Source organism: Malaclemys terrapin, chromosome 9, assembly GCF_027887155.1.
Source record: "Malaclemys terrapin pileata isolate rMalTer1 chromosome 9, rMalTer1.hap1, whole genome shotgun sequence".
In the NCBI taxonomy this organism is placed as follows: domain Eukaryota; kingdom Metazoa; phylum Chordata; order Testudines; family Emydidae; genus Malaclemys; species Malaclemys terrapin.
In genome coordinates this window covers 690,967-708,116 of record NC_071513.1, presented here as the reverse complement: position 1 = coordinate 708,116, position 17,150 = coordinate 690,967, and the positions used below count along the sequence as shown (strand labels likewise).

At 49.0% G+C, this 17,150-nt stretch overlaps 1 protein-coding gene across 2 annotated transcripts in view; it reads left to right on the top strand.

The window, feature by feature from the left end:
• MED12 (mediator complex subunit 12) overlaps positions 1-17,150 on the top strand; it is a 72,044-nt gene that overhangs the window by 9,283 nt on the left and 45,611 nt on the right. For both annotated transcript variants that reach the window (XM_054040151.1, XM_054040150.1), the window contains exons 10-23: positions 315-451; positions 1,539-1,670; positions 2,155-2,281; positions 2,697-2,926; positions 3,366-3,446; positions 4,429-4,602; positions 4,959-5,103; positions 6,058-6,176; positions 6,346-6,489; positions 7,333-7,496; positions 7,779-7,910; positions 8,447-8,674; positions 12,959-13,103; positions 13,415-13,535. In XM_054040151.1, the coding sequence (XP_053896126.1) occupies positions 315-451; positions 1,539-1,670; positions 2,155-2,281; positions 2,697-2,926; positions 3,366-3,446; positions 4,429-4,602; positions 4,959-5,103; positions 6,058-6,176; positions 6,346-6,489; positions 7,333-7,496; positions 7,779-7,910; positions 8,447-8,674; positions 12,959-13,103; positions 13,415-13,535 (2,079 nt within the window). The remainder of the gene's footprint in view (positions 1-314; positions 452-1,538; positions 1,671-2,154; positions 2,282-2,696; positions 2,927-3,365; positions 3,447-4,428; positions 4,603-4,958; positions 5,104-6,057; positions 6,177-6,345; positions 6,490-7,332; positions 7,497-7,778; positions 7,911-8,446; positions 8,675-12,958; positions 13,104-13,414; positions 13,536-17,150) is intronic.

Here is a 17,150-nt window from a genome sequence, read left to right as displayed (position 1 = left end):
CAATCAGACGTGTTAGCCTGAGCCAGTGCCCTGTGGAGTTCCATGTCCAGTCATCCTCTCTTTGGCTTGTGTCTTGGACACTTTTCTGCTCGTTTGACCACAGTGAGGAGAATGCAGATGAATCTCACTCTTTCCCAGGCTCAGAGCCCTGTGGGGATCAGGCCCACCCCCAACCACAGGTTGTGTCTCCAGTCTCCCGTGCTCTGAGCTCGCAGAGATTTGGGGCTTTGCCTCCTGTGTTCCTAGGTCTGTGATACCAGTTGCCCAAATGCTTGCTCATGCACACTCCCCTTTCCTTTCCTTTCCTGCTCCAGGATTCACTATCGGCCGGGTTCTGCACACTTTGGAAGTTCTGGACAGTCACAGCTTTGAGAGATCTGACTTCAGCAACTCTTTGGATTCCCTGTACAACAGGATATTTGGGCTGGGACCAAGCAAAGACAGTCATGAGGTGGGTGATGGGCCACACTGGTGATGCCCTGTGCTGGTGGTGGTGGGTGCAGGTGCTAGTCGGGGGGTTGTTCTCTTTCAGGTTTATGTCCAGCTGGCACCATGAGGGAACTAGCTACTTGGGTGCCGCATGAAAAGTGGCCCATTGCAGACAAGACATTGGAACTCCATTGGAGTGGGTGTCTGCGCAGCCCTGGGTTAGGGAGAGAGCGAGGTGTGCATTGTGAGAGCCTATGGTAAGGGCTGCCTGTATTTCTGAGGGAGGGGAAGCCTGTGCAGGCACGGGGGAGGTGGTGTCTGGTGCTGCTGAGGAGCATTCTGTACTGCCGACAATGACTGTCCTGAGAAGAGGCGCCGCCCCAGACCTCTGTGAAATGGGAATTGCCTTTGATGGGGGGGGGGGGGGGAGTTCTTTGATCTGTAAAAACATGCTGTATAAATACACGAAAACCGAATGTTAAACAACCCATCCAGGAAATGACAACTCACGCTAATGCGGGGCTGGGGGGTGGCGGAGGAGGCTGTGCAGGGCGCTTCCAAGGGCAGTTGACTTTGGTCCTGCTGGATTCAGGGCCACAGGCTGCTCTTTGGAATCCAGGAGCTGCTAGTCATGCTCTTTTACCACAACTGGACATGGAAAGTAGCATGTCCTGGATAGCTGGGACCCAAACGACTAGAGGTTTGGAGGTCAGTCAGTATCAGCACCTGCAAGGAAACTGGGAGCCAGGGCAGTCTCTGAAGGGCTGGGGTAATGTGCTTGGTAAGCTTGGCCCCAGCCTGACCCCAAAAAGGAGGAATTCTGTGAAGAAAGCCCTGTGTTGGGATTTCCCAGGGGTGTATGGTAGAGACTAGCAGCTGCTGCTGGAGTTCCCCCACTGTGTGGTCCGCATGGAGCGTGGAAACCCCGCTTCAGACTCTGGCTTGGTGTGTGTTCTGTGTGTACTGGGAAGAGAGGAGTAGAGCAGATTTCAGGCTGGTTGGCTTCCTGCTGATCACCTTCCTTTGTGTCCTGACTGCCTGTGCCCACAGGAGCGGTTGAACTCTTACCTGTGGTTCAATGCTTTACCATCATGCCTGTGTTCTGACAGATCTCCCCAGATGATGACGCAGTGGTGGCCTTGCTGTGTGAGTGGGCTGTGAGCTGTAAGCGCTCCGGCCGCCACAGGGCTATGGTTGTGGCTAAACTGCTGGAAAAGCGGCAAGCGGAAATAGAGGCCGAGGTAAGTCCTTGTCCCTGATGGACCCTGGAAGTCTTTATAGTTGGAAAGAGAACAGTAGTTGCTGGGTTGGTCGTTGGGGTTAAAGTAAGGGTGACCTTCTCCAAAGAAGAGCTCTCCCATAACTATGTAGTGAGGTGGTGTCTCCAGAACTGATGGGCGGAAGCCTGCTAGCTGAGTACTGGAGGCCAAAGGCCCCTTGATGCTAGTGCCTTTGGCATGAACATTTACTTTGACCCATAGTAGGCCAGAGACCACACCACTGTATGGGACTGCTCTGTGTGTCTCTCGGGTTCTCTGGAGCACAGATACAGAAGCACTAGGTCTCCTCAGAGGCTGTGCATAGTGGGTTATGGGAAGGTTTCGTGGGACTGGCTTTCTCCTATGTGGGGAGGTTCTCTCTACAAAGACAATGTCTGTCTTTGGGAGTGGGGGACACTGAGTTTCTCCTCCGGGCAGCAGCCTGTACTCATGTCTCTCTCTCCAGAGATGTGGGGACTCTGAAGTTGTGGATGAGAAAGGCTCCATCTCCTCAGGTTCCCTCTCAGCAGCCAGCACGCCTGTCTTCCAGGACGTCCTCATGCAGTTCCTCGACACTCAGGCTCCTGTGCTAAGTACGTAACGAGAACTCGCTAATGTCCAGCCTTCCCTCTCCCTTGAGCCCGGGACACAAACCAACAGTCTCACTTGGACTCTGGAGAGGGAGGGGATGCAGCCTGGAGGGCAAGACATTGGGAAGGGATGAGGAAATGTAACTGCTGCTGAGACTAACTGGAGAGGAGCCCAAGCATTTAGTTGCTGCCTCTGCCAGCTGTGTGCTCTGGCCTTGATCCCCACTGCAGTTTCCTAGCCCTGCCTTGAATCCTGCCAGGTGGTTGAGGGGCCTCTAGAAAACTCTTCCTCTAGCCCTGCAAAAGGACATCCCTGGGTTAGATATCGGGCAGGTGGCCAGTGTTGCTCAGAGCAGTGCTGGAGGGAGGACTCTGGTAGCGCTACCTGCTCCTTCATGTGCTGTTGCTGTGCCTCCAGCGGACCCAGCGAATGAAAGTGAGAAGGTGGAGTTCTTCAACCTGGTGCTGCTGTTCTGTGAGCTGATCCGGCATGACGTCTTCTCTCACAACATCTATATGTGCACACTCATCTCCCGGGGTGACCTGGCCATGGACTCGCATGGGCCCCGCCCTCCCTCGCCCTTCGATGACCCCGCCGAGGAGCATGACAGAAAGGAGGGGATGGGCAACAGTGGCATCAAGCTGGAGGTAAGGCGCACCGGCTCTCATGGCCCCTTCCCAAGTGCTCCTTCCTGATTGTCCTTACGTCCCGGACTCGTCCCCTGCAAAGTACCTGCACTTGCCACCTGCCTCCTCCCTCCCCCAAGGCTAATCCTATAAAACTTCAGCCTGGAGGTGAAGGGTTAAATTCTGAGCTGCTGAAAGGGGCCTGTGGCATGGAAAAGGCTCTGGAGTCATGATTCTATCGCTCATGCCGTGCAGCCCAGCTCTAATAAGATAGCATGTAATAAGCTACTAGGATTTGAAAACCAAAGGGACATTAACAGTGGCTGGCACAGGCACTGCTAGTGGGGGCTCATTCTGCCTGAGCTGTAGACTGGACAATGCTGTGGGGAAACTCCTGAGGTGTACGCGTTTCCTAGTGCAGTGTAGAGAATTAACGGCTGCCCCTTGTTTATGGCCCCAGGACACCGGCCTCTCGGAGTCCATGGATATTGATCATAGCTCCAGCGTGCTTTTTGATGACATGGAGAAGACTGATTTCTCGGTACGTACCTGTTTTCCTCTCCTACCTGGTGCTTGGTGAGTAGCTCAAGTGTGCTTTGCTGGGCACCTTGCCAATGTGGAGGTGCATCAACTTGCTGCTGGGTGCCTTCTGTCCTCTATGGAATTGAAGGGCCTGGCCAAAAGGGCTTGTGTCTTGCGGCTGGTTGGGACGGTATGGTAAACACAACTTGCCTGTGGATGCTCTTGAGTCGAGTGGTACGGAGCATGTAGGCAGGCTAGGATCCAGCTGTGTAACCAGGTGTGCCATTCCATGAATTTCCTCCTTTGTAGGGTTGACCCACCACCCCAGGAGCTGCTTGTCACTTGGAATGGTGAGGGAGCAGGAGGTGAGAGGGACATTACTGAGAGGCAGTGCAGGGTATGGAGGGTGAAAGTGGCGAAAGGATGGTGACACTGAGACTCTTAGTTACCTGGGAGAAGAGATGTGGTCCAGTGGCTCTGCAGCCTTGGGCAAGTCACCTGACCTCTCTGCCTTAGTTTGTGTGTTTCTTAGCTTGTTGTGGGGAGTCGCTCATTCATGTTTGCAGAGTACTTTGAGTGAAGATGCGCAGTAAGAGCTAAGAATGATTGCTGTTGAAACCGCCGGGAAATTTCTTTTTTCCAACCATTTGTATCTTTCAAGGTGTGTGTTGGACACCTGTGGGGTCTAGGGCTGCACTGCCCCCCAGGGGGCCTTTTGCCTTAATCTTGGCTCTTGTGGAGTGTTGTCATCAGAATCATAGCCTCTAATTCCTAACTTTCTGTTGCTTGTTCTCAGTCCGAGGTGTACCAGGAAGCTGTACTCATGTGCAGATTCGGGAGGAGGATTTGGTACCTGGGCTGGGAGCAGTGTCCTGAGGGGTGGGTGCTGTCCCCATGCTTTGCCCTCCTTATCAGCTGTGAGCTGGAATAGCCTTGTGGGCTGCTTTCAGTACCATTGATGTGTGGCCATGTACCACAGCAATCTTGTCTTCTCTCCCTAGATGTTCTCTCCTCCAATGCACTGTGAGTCTAAGGCCAGCCCTTCCCCTGAGAAACCAGACCCTGAGAAGGAAGCAAAGCCTCTGCTAAAGGAAAAGGCCGCAGAAGGAACACTAGCATCCCTGTACGACCAGCCACGGCACATCCAGTATGCCACGCACTTTCCTATCCCTCAGGTATGAGAACTGTGCCTAACTTTCCCCACCCCTCTCACCCAGGTATCAGACCTGGGCTCATGCCACCCTCCCCTCATGAGACCTGCACATTTCCTTGCTGCTGCTCCACCCAAGCATGGGATGCCTGACGCCTTGCAGCTTGAGCAGTGAAAGGGAAAGGAGCATGGTCATGCGTGCCTTGAATGCTGGGGGCAGTTTGTCTTTGAGTGGGCGCCTGGTGTGGCTCTTTGCTTTTCCATTCCCCAGGGTCATCTCCCAGCTGCACCTTCCCTCTCCTCTTAGAGACCCATGTGTGATGAGATGATTGGCATCTAGCCTGAAAGCAGCTAATGTGGTTGTCTCCCTTTGGCTCCCAGGAAGAGTCATGCAGTCATGAATGTAACCAGCGGCTGGTGGTTCTGTTTGGGGTTGGGAAACAGCGAGATGATGCCCGACATACCATCAAGAAGATAACCAAAGACATTCTGAAGGTGTTAAACAGGAAGAGCACAGCAGAGACAGGTTAGTGCAGCCTGGGCCCGCCCTGCCCCAGGAAGGTGTTCCTTTCCAGCTGGTTGGGTCCCTTGGGAGACCTGCACACAGGGGAGACTGAGTGGGCAAGGGAAGCAGTGACACAGACTAGACACAGCGTGCTGTCACACAGGAAACCCGATGAAAAATGTTAACTCGCACAGCTGCACTGAAGCCAATGGAACTACATTGATTTACACCAGGTGGGGATTTGGTCTGTTCCACTTTTCTGTAATCTCTGTCAGTCTAGGGCTTCTTAGAGGTGCCTTGTGACAACAGCAGACACCAGGGTTTTTAAGTTGAGGATGCTCCTTTAAAGGAGAGATGAGATGCTCTTGAAACTGAGCTGAGGGATTTTGAGGCTGAGTCCTGGTGAGAATGGCTAGTCTCCCAAGGGAAGCCCCTACATTGGGGCAGTTAAACTGCGACTGGTCAGAGCCCTGGAGAGAATAGCTAACTCATTTGGGATGGATTAGATACTTCACCATCCCTGACCATCACTCTTAATTAGGGATTCCCATCTCTGGGAGTTCGATTTGATGCCTTCTAGAGCAGGCCTTACAGCTTATGAGTTGGCCCAAGATCCTTTGCCCTAATGTGGGGAACGTGAGGCTCCCTGGTTCATAGTCATAGATTCCAAGGCCGGAATAAACCTCTGTGATCATGTAGTCTGACTTCCTGTGTAACAAGCCATGGAACTGCCCCAAAAGAATTCCTAGAGCAGAGCTTTTAGAAAAACATGCAATCTTGATTTAAAAATTACCCGTGATGGAGAATCCTCCGTGACTCTTGGTAAACTGTTCCAGTGCTTACTCTGCCTGCAGTTGGGTGGACCCGTGCTCCCTGCTGAGGAATTGGAAGATGCATGTGGCTGTCTGTAGGGTGGCTCTGTGCCCCAAAGAAGGTAGTCTGGTAATGGCTCCCTGTATTTCTTGCCTTTGGCAGGTGGAGAGGAAGGCCAGAAGAGGAAGAGGAGCAAGCCAGAGGCATTCCCAACAGCTGAGGATATCTTTGCTAAATTCCAGCACCTTTCTCACTTTGATCAGCACCAGGTTACCTCTCAGGTATGGGGTTCTGGAATGAGAAGTCTCCAATCTGGGCCCTGGCTGTATGTGCCCCACTGCAGCATGGAAAGCAGCCTCCAGAGGAGACAGTGGGAGAGTAATTTGGATCTGACAAGTGGAGCTTTGCAAGGGGCTGATACCCCCCTTGTGCCTCTCTCTCTGCCTGCAGGTATCTCGCAATGTCTTGGAACAGATCACCAGCTTTGCCTTAGGGATGTCATACCATCTGCCTCTGGTGCAGCACGTGCAGTTCATCTTTGACCTGATGGAGTATTCACTCAACATCAGTGGTCTCATTGACTTCGCTATCCAGGTGAGCCCTGGGGTCTGAGGTGCTTCACCGGAGTGGGGTTTATCTACGTTAAATCCAGACTAAGTGTGTTTCTGAAGGATCTGCTCTTGCTTAACCATAGGTTATTGGGTTGGATGTAGGAATCTCTGAGTGAGGGTCTCTGGCCTGGGTCTTGCTGGATGATCATAATGGTGCTTTCTGGCCTTAGACTCTCTGGTGTTCCATGGGGGAGTGGCCATGAGGTATGCTTGTGTGTGGCACAAAACTGTAGTCCTCCTTTGGGGCTCTGGTTTTGAGGGTCATTTTTCCAAAGGTTTCAGGATTGTTTGGAATGGACCTTGCTACTGTTCTTGTCCCTGAGCTGCAGTGATGCCTTTCTTGAGCGAGAGCGGTTTTTTTTTCTGTTCATGGCAGCCCTTCCAACAACAAGAGTGGTTTCCTCCCTCAGAAGGTCCTGCCACCCTGCAATACAAGCTGTGTTACTGGTTGTGGCAGACTAGGCCAGATGATATTTTAGAAAATTTGCTACAGTTGGAGGCATAACTGAAACTGTTAGCTCATCCACTAATTGGAGTGTAAGTGGGATTTTGAACAGGTCCTGGTAGTGAAAGGTCAGAGCCATATCTAGGAAGCCAGCCTGCCCACACTTGTGTCCAACCGGCAGGCTTCTTCTGGTTGGCACCCTAATGCTGGCAGACCCCCTGAACTTACTGGGGCCTGGATGGCAGGCTTCGCCCGACTTTCAGGCTCCTGAATGCATTGGTGCCTAGCCAGCAGGCTCCCTCTGACTGGTGCCCCAATGACAGGGTTTGTAGTGGTGGAGTTGTCTGGATTGTTGAAGGGTTTTTATGTCATTGGGTGCAGTTGCTGAACGAGCTGAGCGTGGTGGAGGCAGAGCTGCTGTTGAAATCTTCCGACCTAGTTGGCAGCTACACCACCAGCCTGTGCCTGTGCATCGTGGCTGTGCTGCGGCACTACCACTCCTGCCTTATCCTGAACCAAGACCAGATGGCCCAGGTCTTCGAAGGGTAAGGGAGCCTTGTGCCCCTCTTGGGCAGGGGAAGCCTCATCTCTGGGCTTTGTCCCAGGTGGGTTGGGGGGACAGGGGTCTGTCCTCCTAGGAGGTGTTGTCTCTGTGCCTGGAGCTTTGTCCCATGGAGGGGTGGGCATGGGGAGGGATCTGTTCTCCGAGGACATTGTCTCCATGTCTGGGGCTCTACCCTCAAGTGGGTGGATGCTGCCTGTGTCTGATGCCATGCTCCTTCAGGCTTTCCTTTCAAGCTGCTGAAGCATTTCTTGTCTCTTTACAGTCTGTGTGGGGTGGTGAAACATGGCATGAACCGCTCTGATGGCTCCTCAGCAGAGCGTTGTATCCTGGCCTACCTCTACGACCTATACACCTCCTGCAGTCACCTCAAGAGTAAATTTGGGGAGCTCTTTAGGTGAGTTTGAGGCAGGTTGGGGGCAAGGGCACTGCCCTCAGAAAGACCATGGCCTCAGCTTGGCTTGTGATCTTGCACACACTGTTCCCCACCAGCTAGTGTTCTTTCCTCATGGACATACGGTGGGGGTTCCCTGCCTCAGGTCTAGCTGGGCACGCAGGAAGAATGGTAGTTGCCTGGGGCCATCTCTGTTACTGCGATGCCTGCAGGCTGATCTGCTCACTGGTGAGCACTTCCAGGAGCTGCACTGAGAGCAAGAGGAAGTGGCAGCCCCAAGCTAGGTCACTGAACCCCCTCTGGTATTTTCCAGGGGCTTCCCCAACAAGGAACAGGCATGGCTCTTCACGGAGGAACTTTTTTGAATGAGCCCCTTAAGCCTTCATGTAAAAGCTGGAGCTCTCTGCACTGCAGAGGATGCAGGGGAAGTCTGGGGGAGGGAGCAGAAGGCTCTCACCCCGGGCCTCGGCGTTGCTTGTGAAAGGCAGTGGGAAGCATGTTTGCAGAAGTGCCTAACCTCCCCTTCCTGTCCCTGCCAGTGACTTCTGCTCCAAGGTGAAGAACACAATCTACTGCAATGTGGAGCCCTCTGATTCTAACATGCTGTGGGAGCCCGAGTTCATGATCGACACCATCGAGAATCCATCCGCACACAACTTCACCTACACCAACTTGGGCAAGAGCCTCAACGACAACCCGGCCAACCGCTACAGCTTTGTGTGCAACGCACTCATGCATGTGTGTGTGGGACATCATGACCCAGACCGGTGAGGCGCAGGGCTGGGGCTATTGAGACCCCCTCTCAGGTGGCTCCATTTGTGTAGGTAGAAGGAGTGTCTGTGCTCCTCGAGGGGGTAGCAAGATACAATCTGACGATGAGGGAGCCAGTAGCCACTTGTCATGTGTCCACAGGGCATACTGTAACCCTGACATTCCTACAGCCTCTTTAGGAGGTTATCCCTTTAGTCCTAGGCCTCCACTTTTTACAAGGGTGAGCCCTGCTACCCTGAGCCTGGGTTACGGCTTCAGCACACTTTTCTTGTCAGGGCTCCTCCATCGGGTCCAAATTAGTTTAGGCCCCTGTTGGAGAAATGCTGCTCTCAGGAGTCACACAACCAGCAGATGTTTTGCAGAGACACAAAACAAGCCAGCACATATTAGTCAGCTGGAATATGGTATTTTAGGGTCCTTCGGTTAAAGTGGAAAAGTCATCTTATACGCTTGTCCATGCTGGCAGCATTACTCGCCTCTCTGGCCCAGAATTGTCTAGGATTCCAGCCTCTCCTGTGCACTGCGCAGCAGACGTCTTAGCGCTGTATGCTGAGACCTCCGTTCTTTGTTTCAAGTTGCTGTTATGTGTGTTCCATACGTTCTGCTTCCCTTGGCTGCTAGTTCTTAAAAGTTAATATCCAGTTGTTGGTCTTCCATTGTGCCTGTCTGATGCAACTCCATTTGTATGTTAATGGTCCTTCAGAGTTTATTCAGACTGTCACAACAGTTCTGGAATTAACTGCACCTCTGACTCTTTGAGTATCACGGGGTAGCCGTGTTATTCTGTATCAACAAATATGACAAGGAGTCCAGTTACGCCCAAATAAATCCACTGGACTCCTTGTTGTTTTTGACTCTTTGAGGGCACGCCCAGTTAGGTCTCGGGCCTCTAGCCATCACTTTTCTTGGACGGGAACCTGCGATCCACTTCTTCCAGACTGTGGACTTAGACTGCAAGCTCCTGCAAATCACTGTGATTATCTCAGCAGATCTGACTTCAGTTCAGCACCTGCAGTCCTGTTCTCTCAGGGGCAGTGACAGGCTTAATCAGTAACCAGGCAGCTTTCATAAAGCAAAGTACTATTTATCTTTAAAAACAACAAACCGCCTATACACACATCTGGCTCACCAGCTGTCACCCATTTGCCACCTGGAGACCCTGACAGGATTAAAGTACTTCAGGCCCTCTGCAGGGCCTATCTCTCTTGGTCACAGTTTTGTGTCAGTTCTTGTATCAAGCGTAAGTGATCGCTCTCTAGGTCATGGCAGTCACTTTATACAGACCATTTCTTTGTCTGCTAGGCCTCTTGAACCAGGTCAGACCAGTCCGTGTTATTTTCCAGGGGTGAAACTTCCCCAAACTTTTTACCTGCAGTAAGGATTTGTGTTAATAACTGCCCTCTCCACCAAGTGACTTTAGTTAATGCAGGAAACCCTTTAGCTTCCCTATCGACTTTAGTGAGGCTTTTGATACCGTCTCACACGATCTTGTCACAAACAAACTAGGTAAATATAGTCTAGATGAACCTAACGGTGGGTGCTCAACTGGTTGGAAAACTATTCCCAGAGAGTAGTTATCAGTGGTTCACAGTCAAGCTGGAAGAGCATATCGAGTGAGGCCCCACAGTGATCCGTTGTGGTTCTGGCTCTATTCAATATCTTCATAAATTATTTGGATAATGGTGTAGAGAGCACACTTATAAAGTTCAAGCTTTCGTGGGTGAATACCCACTGACGAAATGGGTATTCACCCACGAAAGCTTTATGCTCCAATACGTCTGTTAGTCTATAAGGTGCCACAGGACTCTTTGTCGCTTTTTACAGATCCAGACTAACACGACTACCCCTCTGATACTTATAAAGTTTATGGATGATACCAAGCTGGGTGGTGGGTATGGGTTCCAGGTGCTTTAAAGGACAGGATTAGAATTCAAAATGAGCTTGACAAATTGGAGAAATGGTCAGAAATAGATAGGATGAAATTAAATAAGGACAAATGCAAAGTACTGCACTTGTGGATCTCAAACTAAATATGAGTCAACAGTGTAATACTGTTGCAACAAAACCAAACATCATTTTGGGATTTATTAGCAGGCATGTTGTAAGCCAGACACGAGAAGTAATTCTTCCACTCTACTCAGCACTGATAAGGCCTCCACTGGAGTGTTGTATCCTGTTCTGGGCACCACAGTTGGTTGGGGAAAGATGTGGGCAAATTGGCAAAAGTCCAGAGGAGAGCAACCAAGATGTTTAAAAGTCTGGAAAACGGCCTGTCAGGGTTCCCTCCCTGCTCTGAACTCTGGGGTACAGATGTGGGGACCCACATGAAAGACTCCCTAAGCTTATTTCTACCAGCTTAGGTTAAAAACTTCCCCAAGGCACAAATTCTTCCTTGTCCTTGGACAGTATCGCTGTCACCACAAAGTGACTTAGATGAAGATTTAGGAAAAGGACCACTTGGAATTCCTGTTTCCCCAAAATATCCCCCCAAGCCCTTTCTCCCCCTTTCCTGGGGAGGCTTGAGAATAATCTACCAACCAAATAGGTAAACAAGGTGAGCACAGATCAGACCCGTGGGTTTTTAGGACACTAAATACCAATCAGGTTCTTAAAAGAAGAACTTTATTATAAAGGAAAAAAAAAAAGTAAAAGAAGCAGGATGGAAGGTAATTTTACAGGGTAATAAGATTTAAAACACAGAGGATTCCCCTCTAGGCAAAACTTCAAAGTTACAAAAAGCAGGAATAAACCTCCCTCTTAGCATAGGGAAAATTCACAAGCTAAAACAAAAGATAAGCTAATGCATTTCCTTGCTATTACTTACAATGTTTGTAATCTTGGATGCTTATTTCAGATAGGGTTTTAGGAGATGGTTTTTCTTTCCCGGGGAGAACAACAAAGAGAGCAGAAACAAAACCTCCCCCCACATATTTGAAAGTATCTTCTTTCCTTATTGGTCCTTTTGGTCAGGTGCCAACCGGGTTATTTGAGCTTCTTAACTCCTTACAGGTAAAGGAGGGATGTTATGCTATCCTTAGCTGTATGTTTATGACATGGTCTATGAGGAAAGATTGAAAACAATTGGATTTGTTTAGTTTAGAGAAGAGAAGACTGAGAAGGGGGGACATAAGTCTTCAAGTATGTCAAAAGTGATTATAAAGAGGAGGATGGCAAATTGTTCTCAACCACTGAGGACAGGGCAAGATATAATGGGCTTAAATTGAGACAAGGGAGATTTAGGTTAGTCATTAGGAAAAACTTTCCTAACTAAAGGTGGTTAAGCACTGGAACAAGTTGCCTAGGGAGGTTGTGGAATCTCCATTGAGAGGTTTTTAAGAGCCGGTTAGACAAATAGCTGCCAGGAATGGTCTAAATAATACTTGATCCTGCCTTAGTGCTGGAGCTGGACTAGATGACCTGTCCTAGAAATATCGGACTGGAAGGGACAGATCATCTAGTCCAGTCCCACATTTCTATGATTCTATGACTGAGTCAGGAATTCAAGAACTAACCAGCCCATAAAGCTATATACAACATTAATAAAGTTGATGCAATAGTGATAGAATATTCTAAGTGTCCGTAGAATCTGTCACATTTCTATAAGAGAGTCTGAATATTCCATGTTTCCAAACCGTCATATCTGTGTCACACACCAACCCAGTCTTATCTGGATGACCAGCACTTCTTTCTTATTCCCCTGTCCCAGAGGAGAAATTAACTTCTTCAGTCCTAGTAGATCACAATACAAAGTGAATGGCTAAACTGAGTCACACATTTTTCCTAATAATACAGAAATAAAATGCAACCTTTTAAGAGTTCCCCTAACCTGCTTGTTTAATGCTCCAGCAAAGGATCTACATTTTAAATAGACCAACAAATTAAGTTATTTTTCATTGTCAGCAGCTACACTTTGTATTGCACATTACTAGAGAAATGTGACCCCTTCTCCTATGGAGTTATGGGATAGTAAAATACAGACTTTTTTATCACATAAGTACACAAGAGAAGCACCCAAAAGACAATAGGTATTTTGAAATTTGGTCACCCTTTGTAGTGTACTCAGAGGAGGAGGGCTCCTCAGACATCGAGCCAGGATCTTTAGCCAGAATAAGTAATGTACAATGTAGTATGTTAATGTTTTATTGTAATTTTGCCTTAATAAAAAGAAAATAATGATACAGCAATTTCCCACCTTCTCCAAAGCCTGGCTCTGCTTTAGGAATGAGGGGAAGGGCTAGGCTGTTGAGTGCTGTTTGTGACCGCATGGCTCCTCTCTACAGAGTCAATGACATAGCTATCCTATGTGCTGAGCTGACTGGTTACTGCAAATCCCTGAGTGCCGAGTGGCTGGGCGTGCTCAAGGCTTTGTGCTGCTCCTCCAACAACGGGACTTGTGGCTTCAACGACCTCCTCTGCAATGTTGACGTAAGTGCAAAAGCTTAAATAACAGGGCTGAGGAGAGGGGGGTGCTTTGGAAGAGGCAGGGCAGAGATGGAACGGGACATGGGAGAGTGTCCCCAAGGGGCTGGAGATGGGAATAGGAGAGGGATGTCATGGGTGGGACATGCAGAACTGTCTTTTGGTGTTGGAGCTGCCCTTATGTAGGGTTTTGCTGGGTTGGTCATGGGGTTGCTGGGCTTGCCCTTCCCCCTGCTCCCAGTCAAGCCCATATGGTGTTAACTGGAGGGGGTGAAGCAGAGACTGACATGGTCACTGGCTGCTCTTCTGTCTCCCAGGTGAGCGACTTATCCTTCCATGACTCCTTGGCCACTTTTGTTGCCATTCTCATTGCCCGTCAGTGCTTGCTGTTGGAGGACCTGATTCGCTGTGCAGCCATCCCCTCACTCCTCAATGCTGGTGAGTGAGTCCCTTCCAGAGACAGGGTGCCCTCCAGCAGGCTGCCTGCAATGCAGTGCCTGGCTCAAAGGGCCGAGTACCCAGCAGTGGGACTCTGGGGCCCTGAAGCCCCTGCGCACAGTAATGTTGCACGTAATCCTTGGCCATGGAATATGCTCAGCGTCCACCTTTTAAGAATCGGACCTTTGATTTAAAGAAAATAACTGGCTCTTATGTTTGGGAAAGAAACCCTGAACAGGTGATCTGAGTGTAACCCTTCTTCCAAATGATGTCATGGTAGCCTCCTGCACTGAGGATACCTCTCTTGGGGAAAGAACCCCAGTTATTAGGAGGAAGCAGGTAATAGTAATGGGGGATTCGATCATTAGAAATATAGATAGTTGGTACTCCTGGGGGAATTCTGTGCCAAAAAATTAAAAATTCTGCGTGCAATATTAAAACTCTGCATATTTTATGTGTCAAAAGAAAACACAATATAATCATGCCAGTTTCAATTATTTTGGTAATTTATTTCAAAATACAGATGGGGGGGAAAAAAAAGGTTCAGTAAATGTTTTTTTGACAAATAGATTCCTTACTAGGCATATTAGAACTTTGAGTAATTCATTTAAAATACAATACAGAAACATTTCCCGCACCCCTCAGAAGCAGTGCAAAGGCTTGGGGGAGTCGGGAGTAATGGAGGAGCTGAGAGAGAGGAAAGGAGCCTGGGAGTGAACGTGGAAGGTTGTTGGGTGTGGGTGGGAGAAGTATGGAACAGGGTTTTTTGTTTTTTTTTGGCGGGGGGGAAGGAAGTTGGGGAGCCTCTGCCATGCAGACCCTGTTTGACCCCTAGCCTCGTGCATTCAGTCAGGCACATCTGCCCCCGTCCGCATGTGGCCCTGCAGCCTCCTCCGCCCCGTCCCCCTGTGGCCCTGGTTAAATGTTGTCATGTCACTAGCTCCTGAGCCTGCGCCCCAATCTGTCCCCCCACTAGCACTTCTGAACCCCAGTCTGACCCCCCAGCAGCTGCATGTGCCCCACTCTGTCTGCCCCCACCATATCCTGTGCCTCCTAACCTGGCACTGGGGGAGGGGCTGCAGAGCCACATGGGAGAGACAGAGGGGGCTACACTGGACATGAATTCTGCACATGCGCAGTGGCGCAGAATTCCCCCAGGAGTAAGCTGGGTTTATGAATACCGGGAGAATAGCATGATGAATTGCCTACTGGATGCGAAGCTTGCAGATCTCTTGAGACTAATGTGCGATGTTGGGGAGGAGCCGGTGGTTGTGGTATATGTAGGTATCAGTGACATAGGGAAAGGTGGGAGAGAGGTCCTGGAGCCCAATTTAGGCTGCTAGGTAAGAGATTAAAGTCCAGGATCTCTATATAGTAGTAGTCTCTGAAATGCTTCCAGTTCCACATCAGGGTCAGTTTGGCAGAACTGCAGAGTCTCAATGCGTGGATGAGATGATTGTGTACGGAGGCTGGTTTTAGATTTTATTAAATCTAACTGGGGAACCTTTTGGGAAAGGAGGATGGGAAGGATAGGCTCCACCTAAACCAAAACAGAACCAGACTGCTGACATGTAACATTCAAAAAGTCTTAGAGGAGTTTTTAAACTAAGGGCTGAGGGAAAGCTGTCAGGTGTGGAGAAGCGCACAGTTGAGACAGAAACAGCCTTTAGTATTTGTCCTGCCATGTGGGCAGGGGACTGGACTCGATGACCTCTCGAGGTCCCTTCCAGTCCTAGAATCTATGAATTTAGGGGAGAATCTGTTAACAGGGATTCTCTATATCCTAATAAAGAGGAGAGGATAGAAGTAGATAAAATACAAGTAGGAACTGAAGAGAAATGGTCAATTAAAGAGAGTTCCATTCAGTTACATCACGTGAAGGCAGACAACTATATATTGCTGGAGTCTAAATAAGATGGGTGAACTCGTGTGCCTGGTGTTAGATGAGAATATTAAAATGATAGGCATCACAGAAACTTGTTGGAACGATGATAATCAGTAGGACACGGTAATACAAGGGTACAAAATATGTAGGAATGACAGAATAGGTCGTGCTGGTGGGGGAGGGGCACTACATGTGAAAGAAAGCATAGAGCCAAGTATACTAAAAATCTTAAATGAATCAAACTGTACTGTAGAATCTGTATGGATAGAAATTCCCTGCTTGAATAATATGATTATAACAGTAGGAATATATTACCGACCAGCTGACCAGGATGGTGATTGTGAATGCTCAGGTCGATTAGAGAGACGATAAAAGTAGAGAACTCAATAATAATGGGGGATTTCAACTATCCCCATATCGACTGGGTACATGTCACCTTAGGATGGGATGCAGAGATAAAATGTCTAGACACTATTAATGACTGCTTCTTGGAGCAGCTAGTCCTGGAACCCTCAAGGGGGAGGCAGTTTTCAATATGAGTGAAGCACACAGGATCTGGTCCATAGGCGAGTATAGCTGAATCGTTCAGTAATAGCGACCATAATGTAATTAAATTTAACAACCTTGGGAGGGGGAAAAATACCAAAGAAGCCCACCATAGTAGCATTTAACTTCAAAAAGGGGAACTACTAAAAAATGAGGAAGCCAGTTATGTGGAAATTTAAAAAGAACAATCACTAGAGAGAAATATCTGCAAGCTGCGTGGAAACTATTTAAAAACACCATAACAGAGGCACAAATTAAATAGATAGTCCAAATTTAAAAAAAATAGTAAGAGGACCAAAAAAAGCCACCATGGCTAAATAAGAGAGTAAAAGAGGTGGTTAGAGGCAAAAAGGCATCCTTTAAAAATTGGAAGTCAGATTCTACTGATGGAAATAGGAAAGAGCATAAACTCTGGCAAGTCAAATGTAGAAGTGTAATTAGGCAGACCAAAAAAGAATTTGAAAAGCAACTAGTACAAGCAGGGCCGGCTCTAGGTTTTTTGCCGCCCCAAGCAAAAACAATTTTGGCTGCCCGCCGGACCCCCTTGCTGCCCCAGCCCTGGGCTCTCTTCCCCCTCCTCCCCCACCTGCACCCTCCTTCCGCCGCAGCCCTGGGTCACCAGTAACTCGCTCCCAGGGCAGGTCATTCAGCAGGAATTTTAGATGTGCACAGAACACAGACAGGATTGGTTCCCATATGGTTACAGAACTGCAGTAAAGTGGAACAATTTTCAGCTTGTGTGACTGGAGGATATCTGGACGCATATTATAAGACTCCTACATAAATGAAGAAAAGTTGAGGTGCCTTTATTATTCTTTTGTTCCTCTCTTTCTTTCTATGGGGAATTTGCCAATGCAATATCATTGTCTTCCTTTTAAACAAACAAACAAAAAGGCAATGGCTGTTGAAAATCGCAATTCCAGTCCTAGTACCCACTGGGAAGCATTTCTTGCTCAATTTTATCCTACTTTTTCTACAGCAAGTTACAGTGGATCAGTATATTTGATTTGGGGGAAATGAAGTAACAGCCGCCCAAACTGAGCTTGAGCACTCCTGAATTTTGAGGTGTTCAAATCTGGAAGGCAGGTGCTGGCGGGGAAAGGGGGGCCTGTGGCTCCGTAGGGGAGCACGGCAGCATGTATGCAGCAGTGTGTCTGGTGCTGCGTGGAGCCAGACACGCTCGT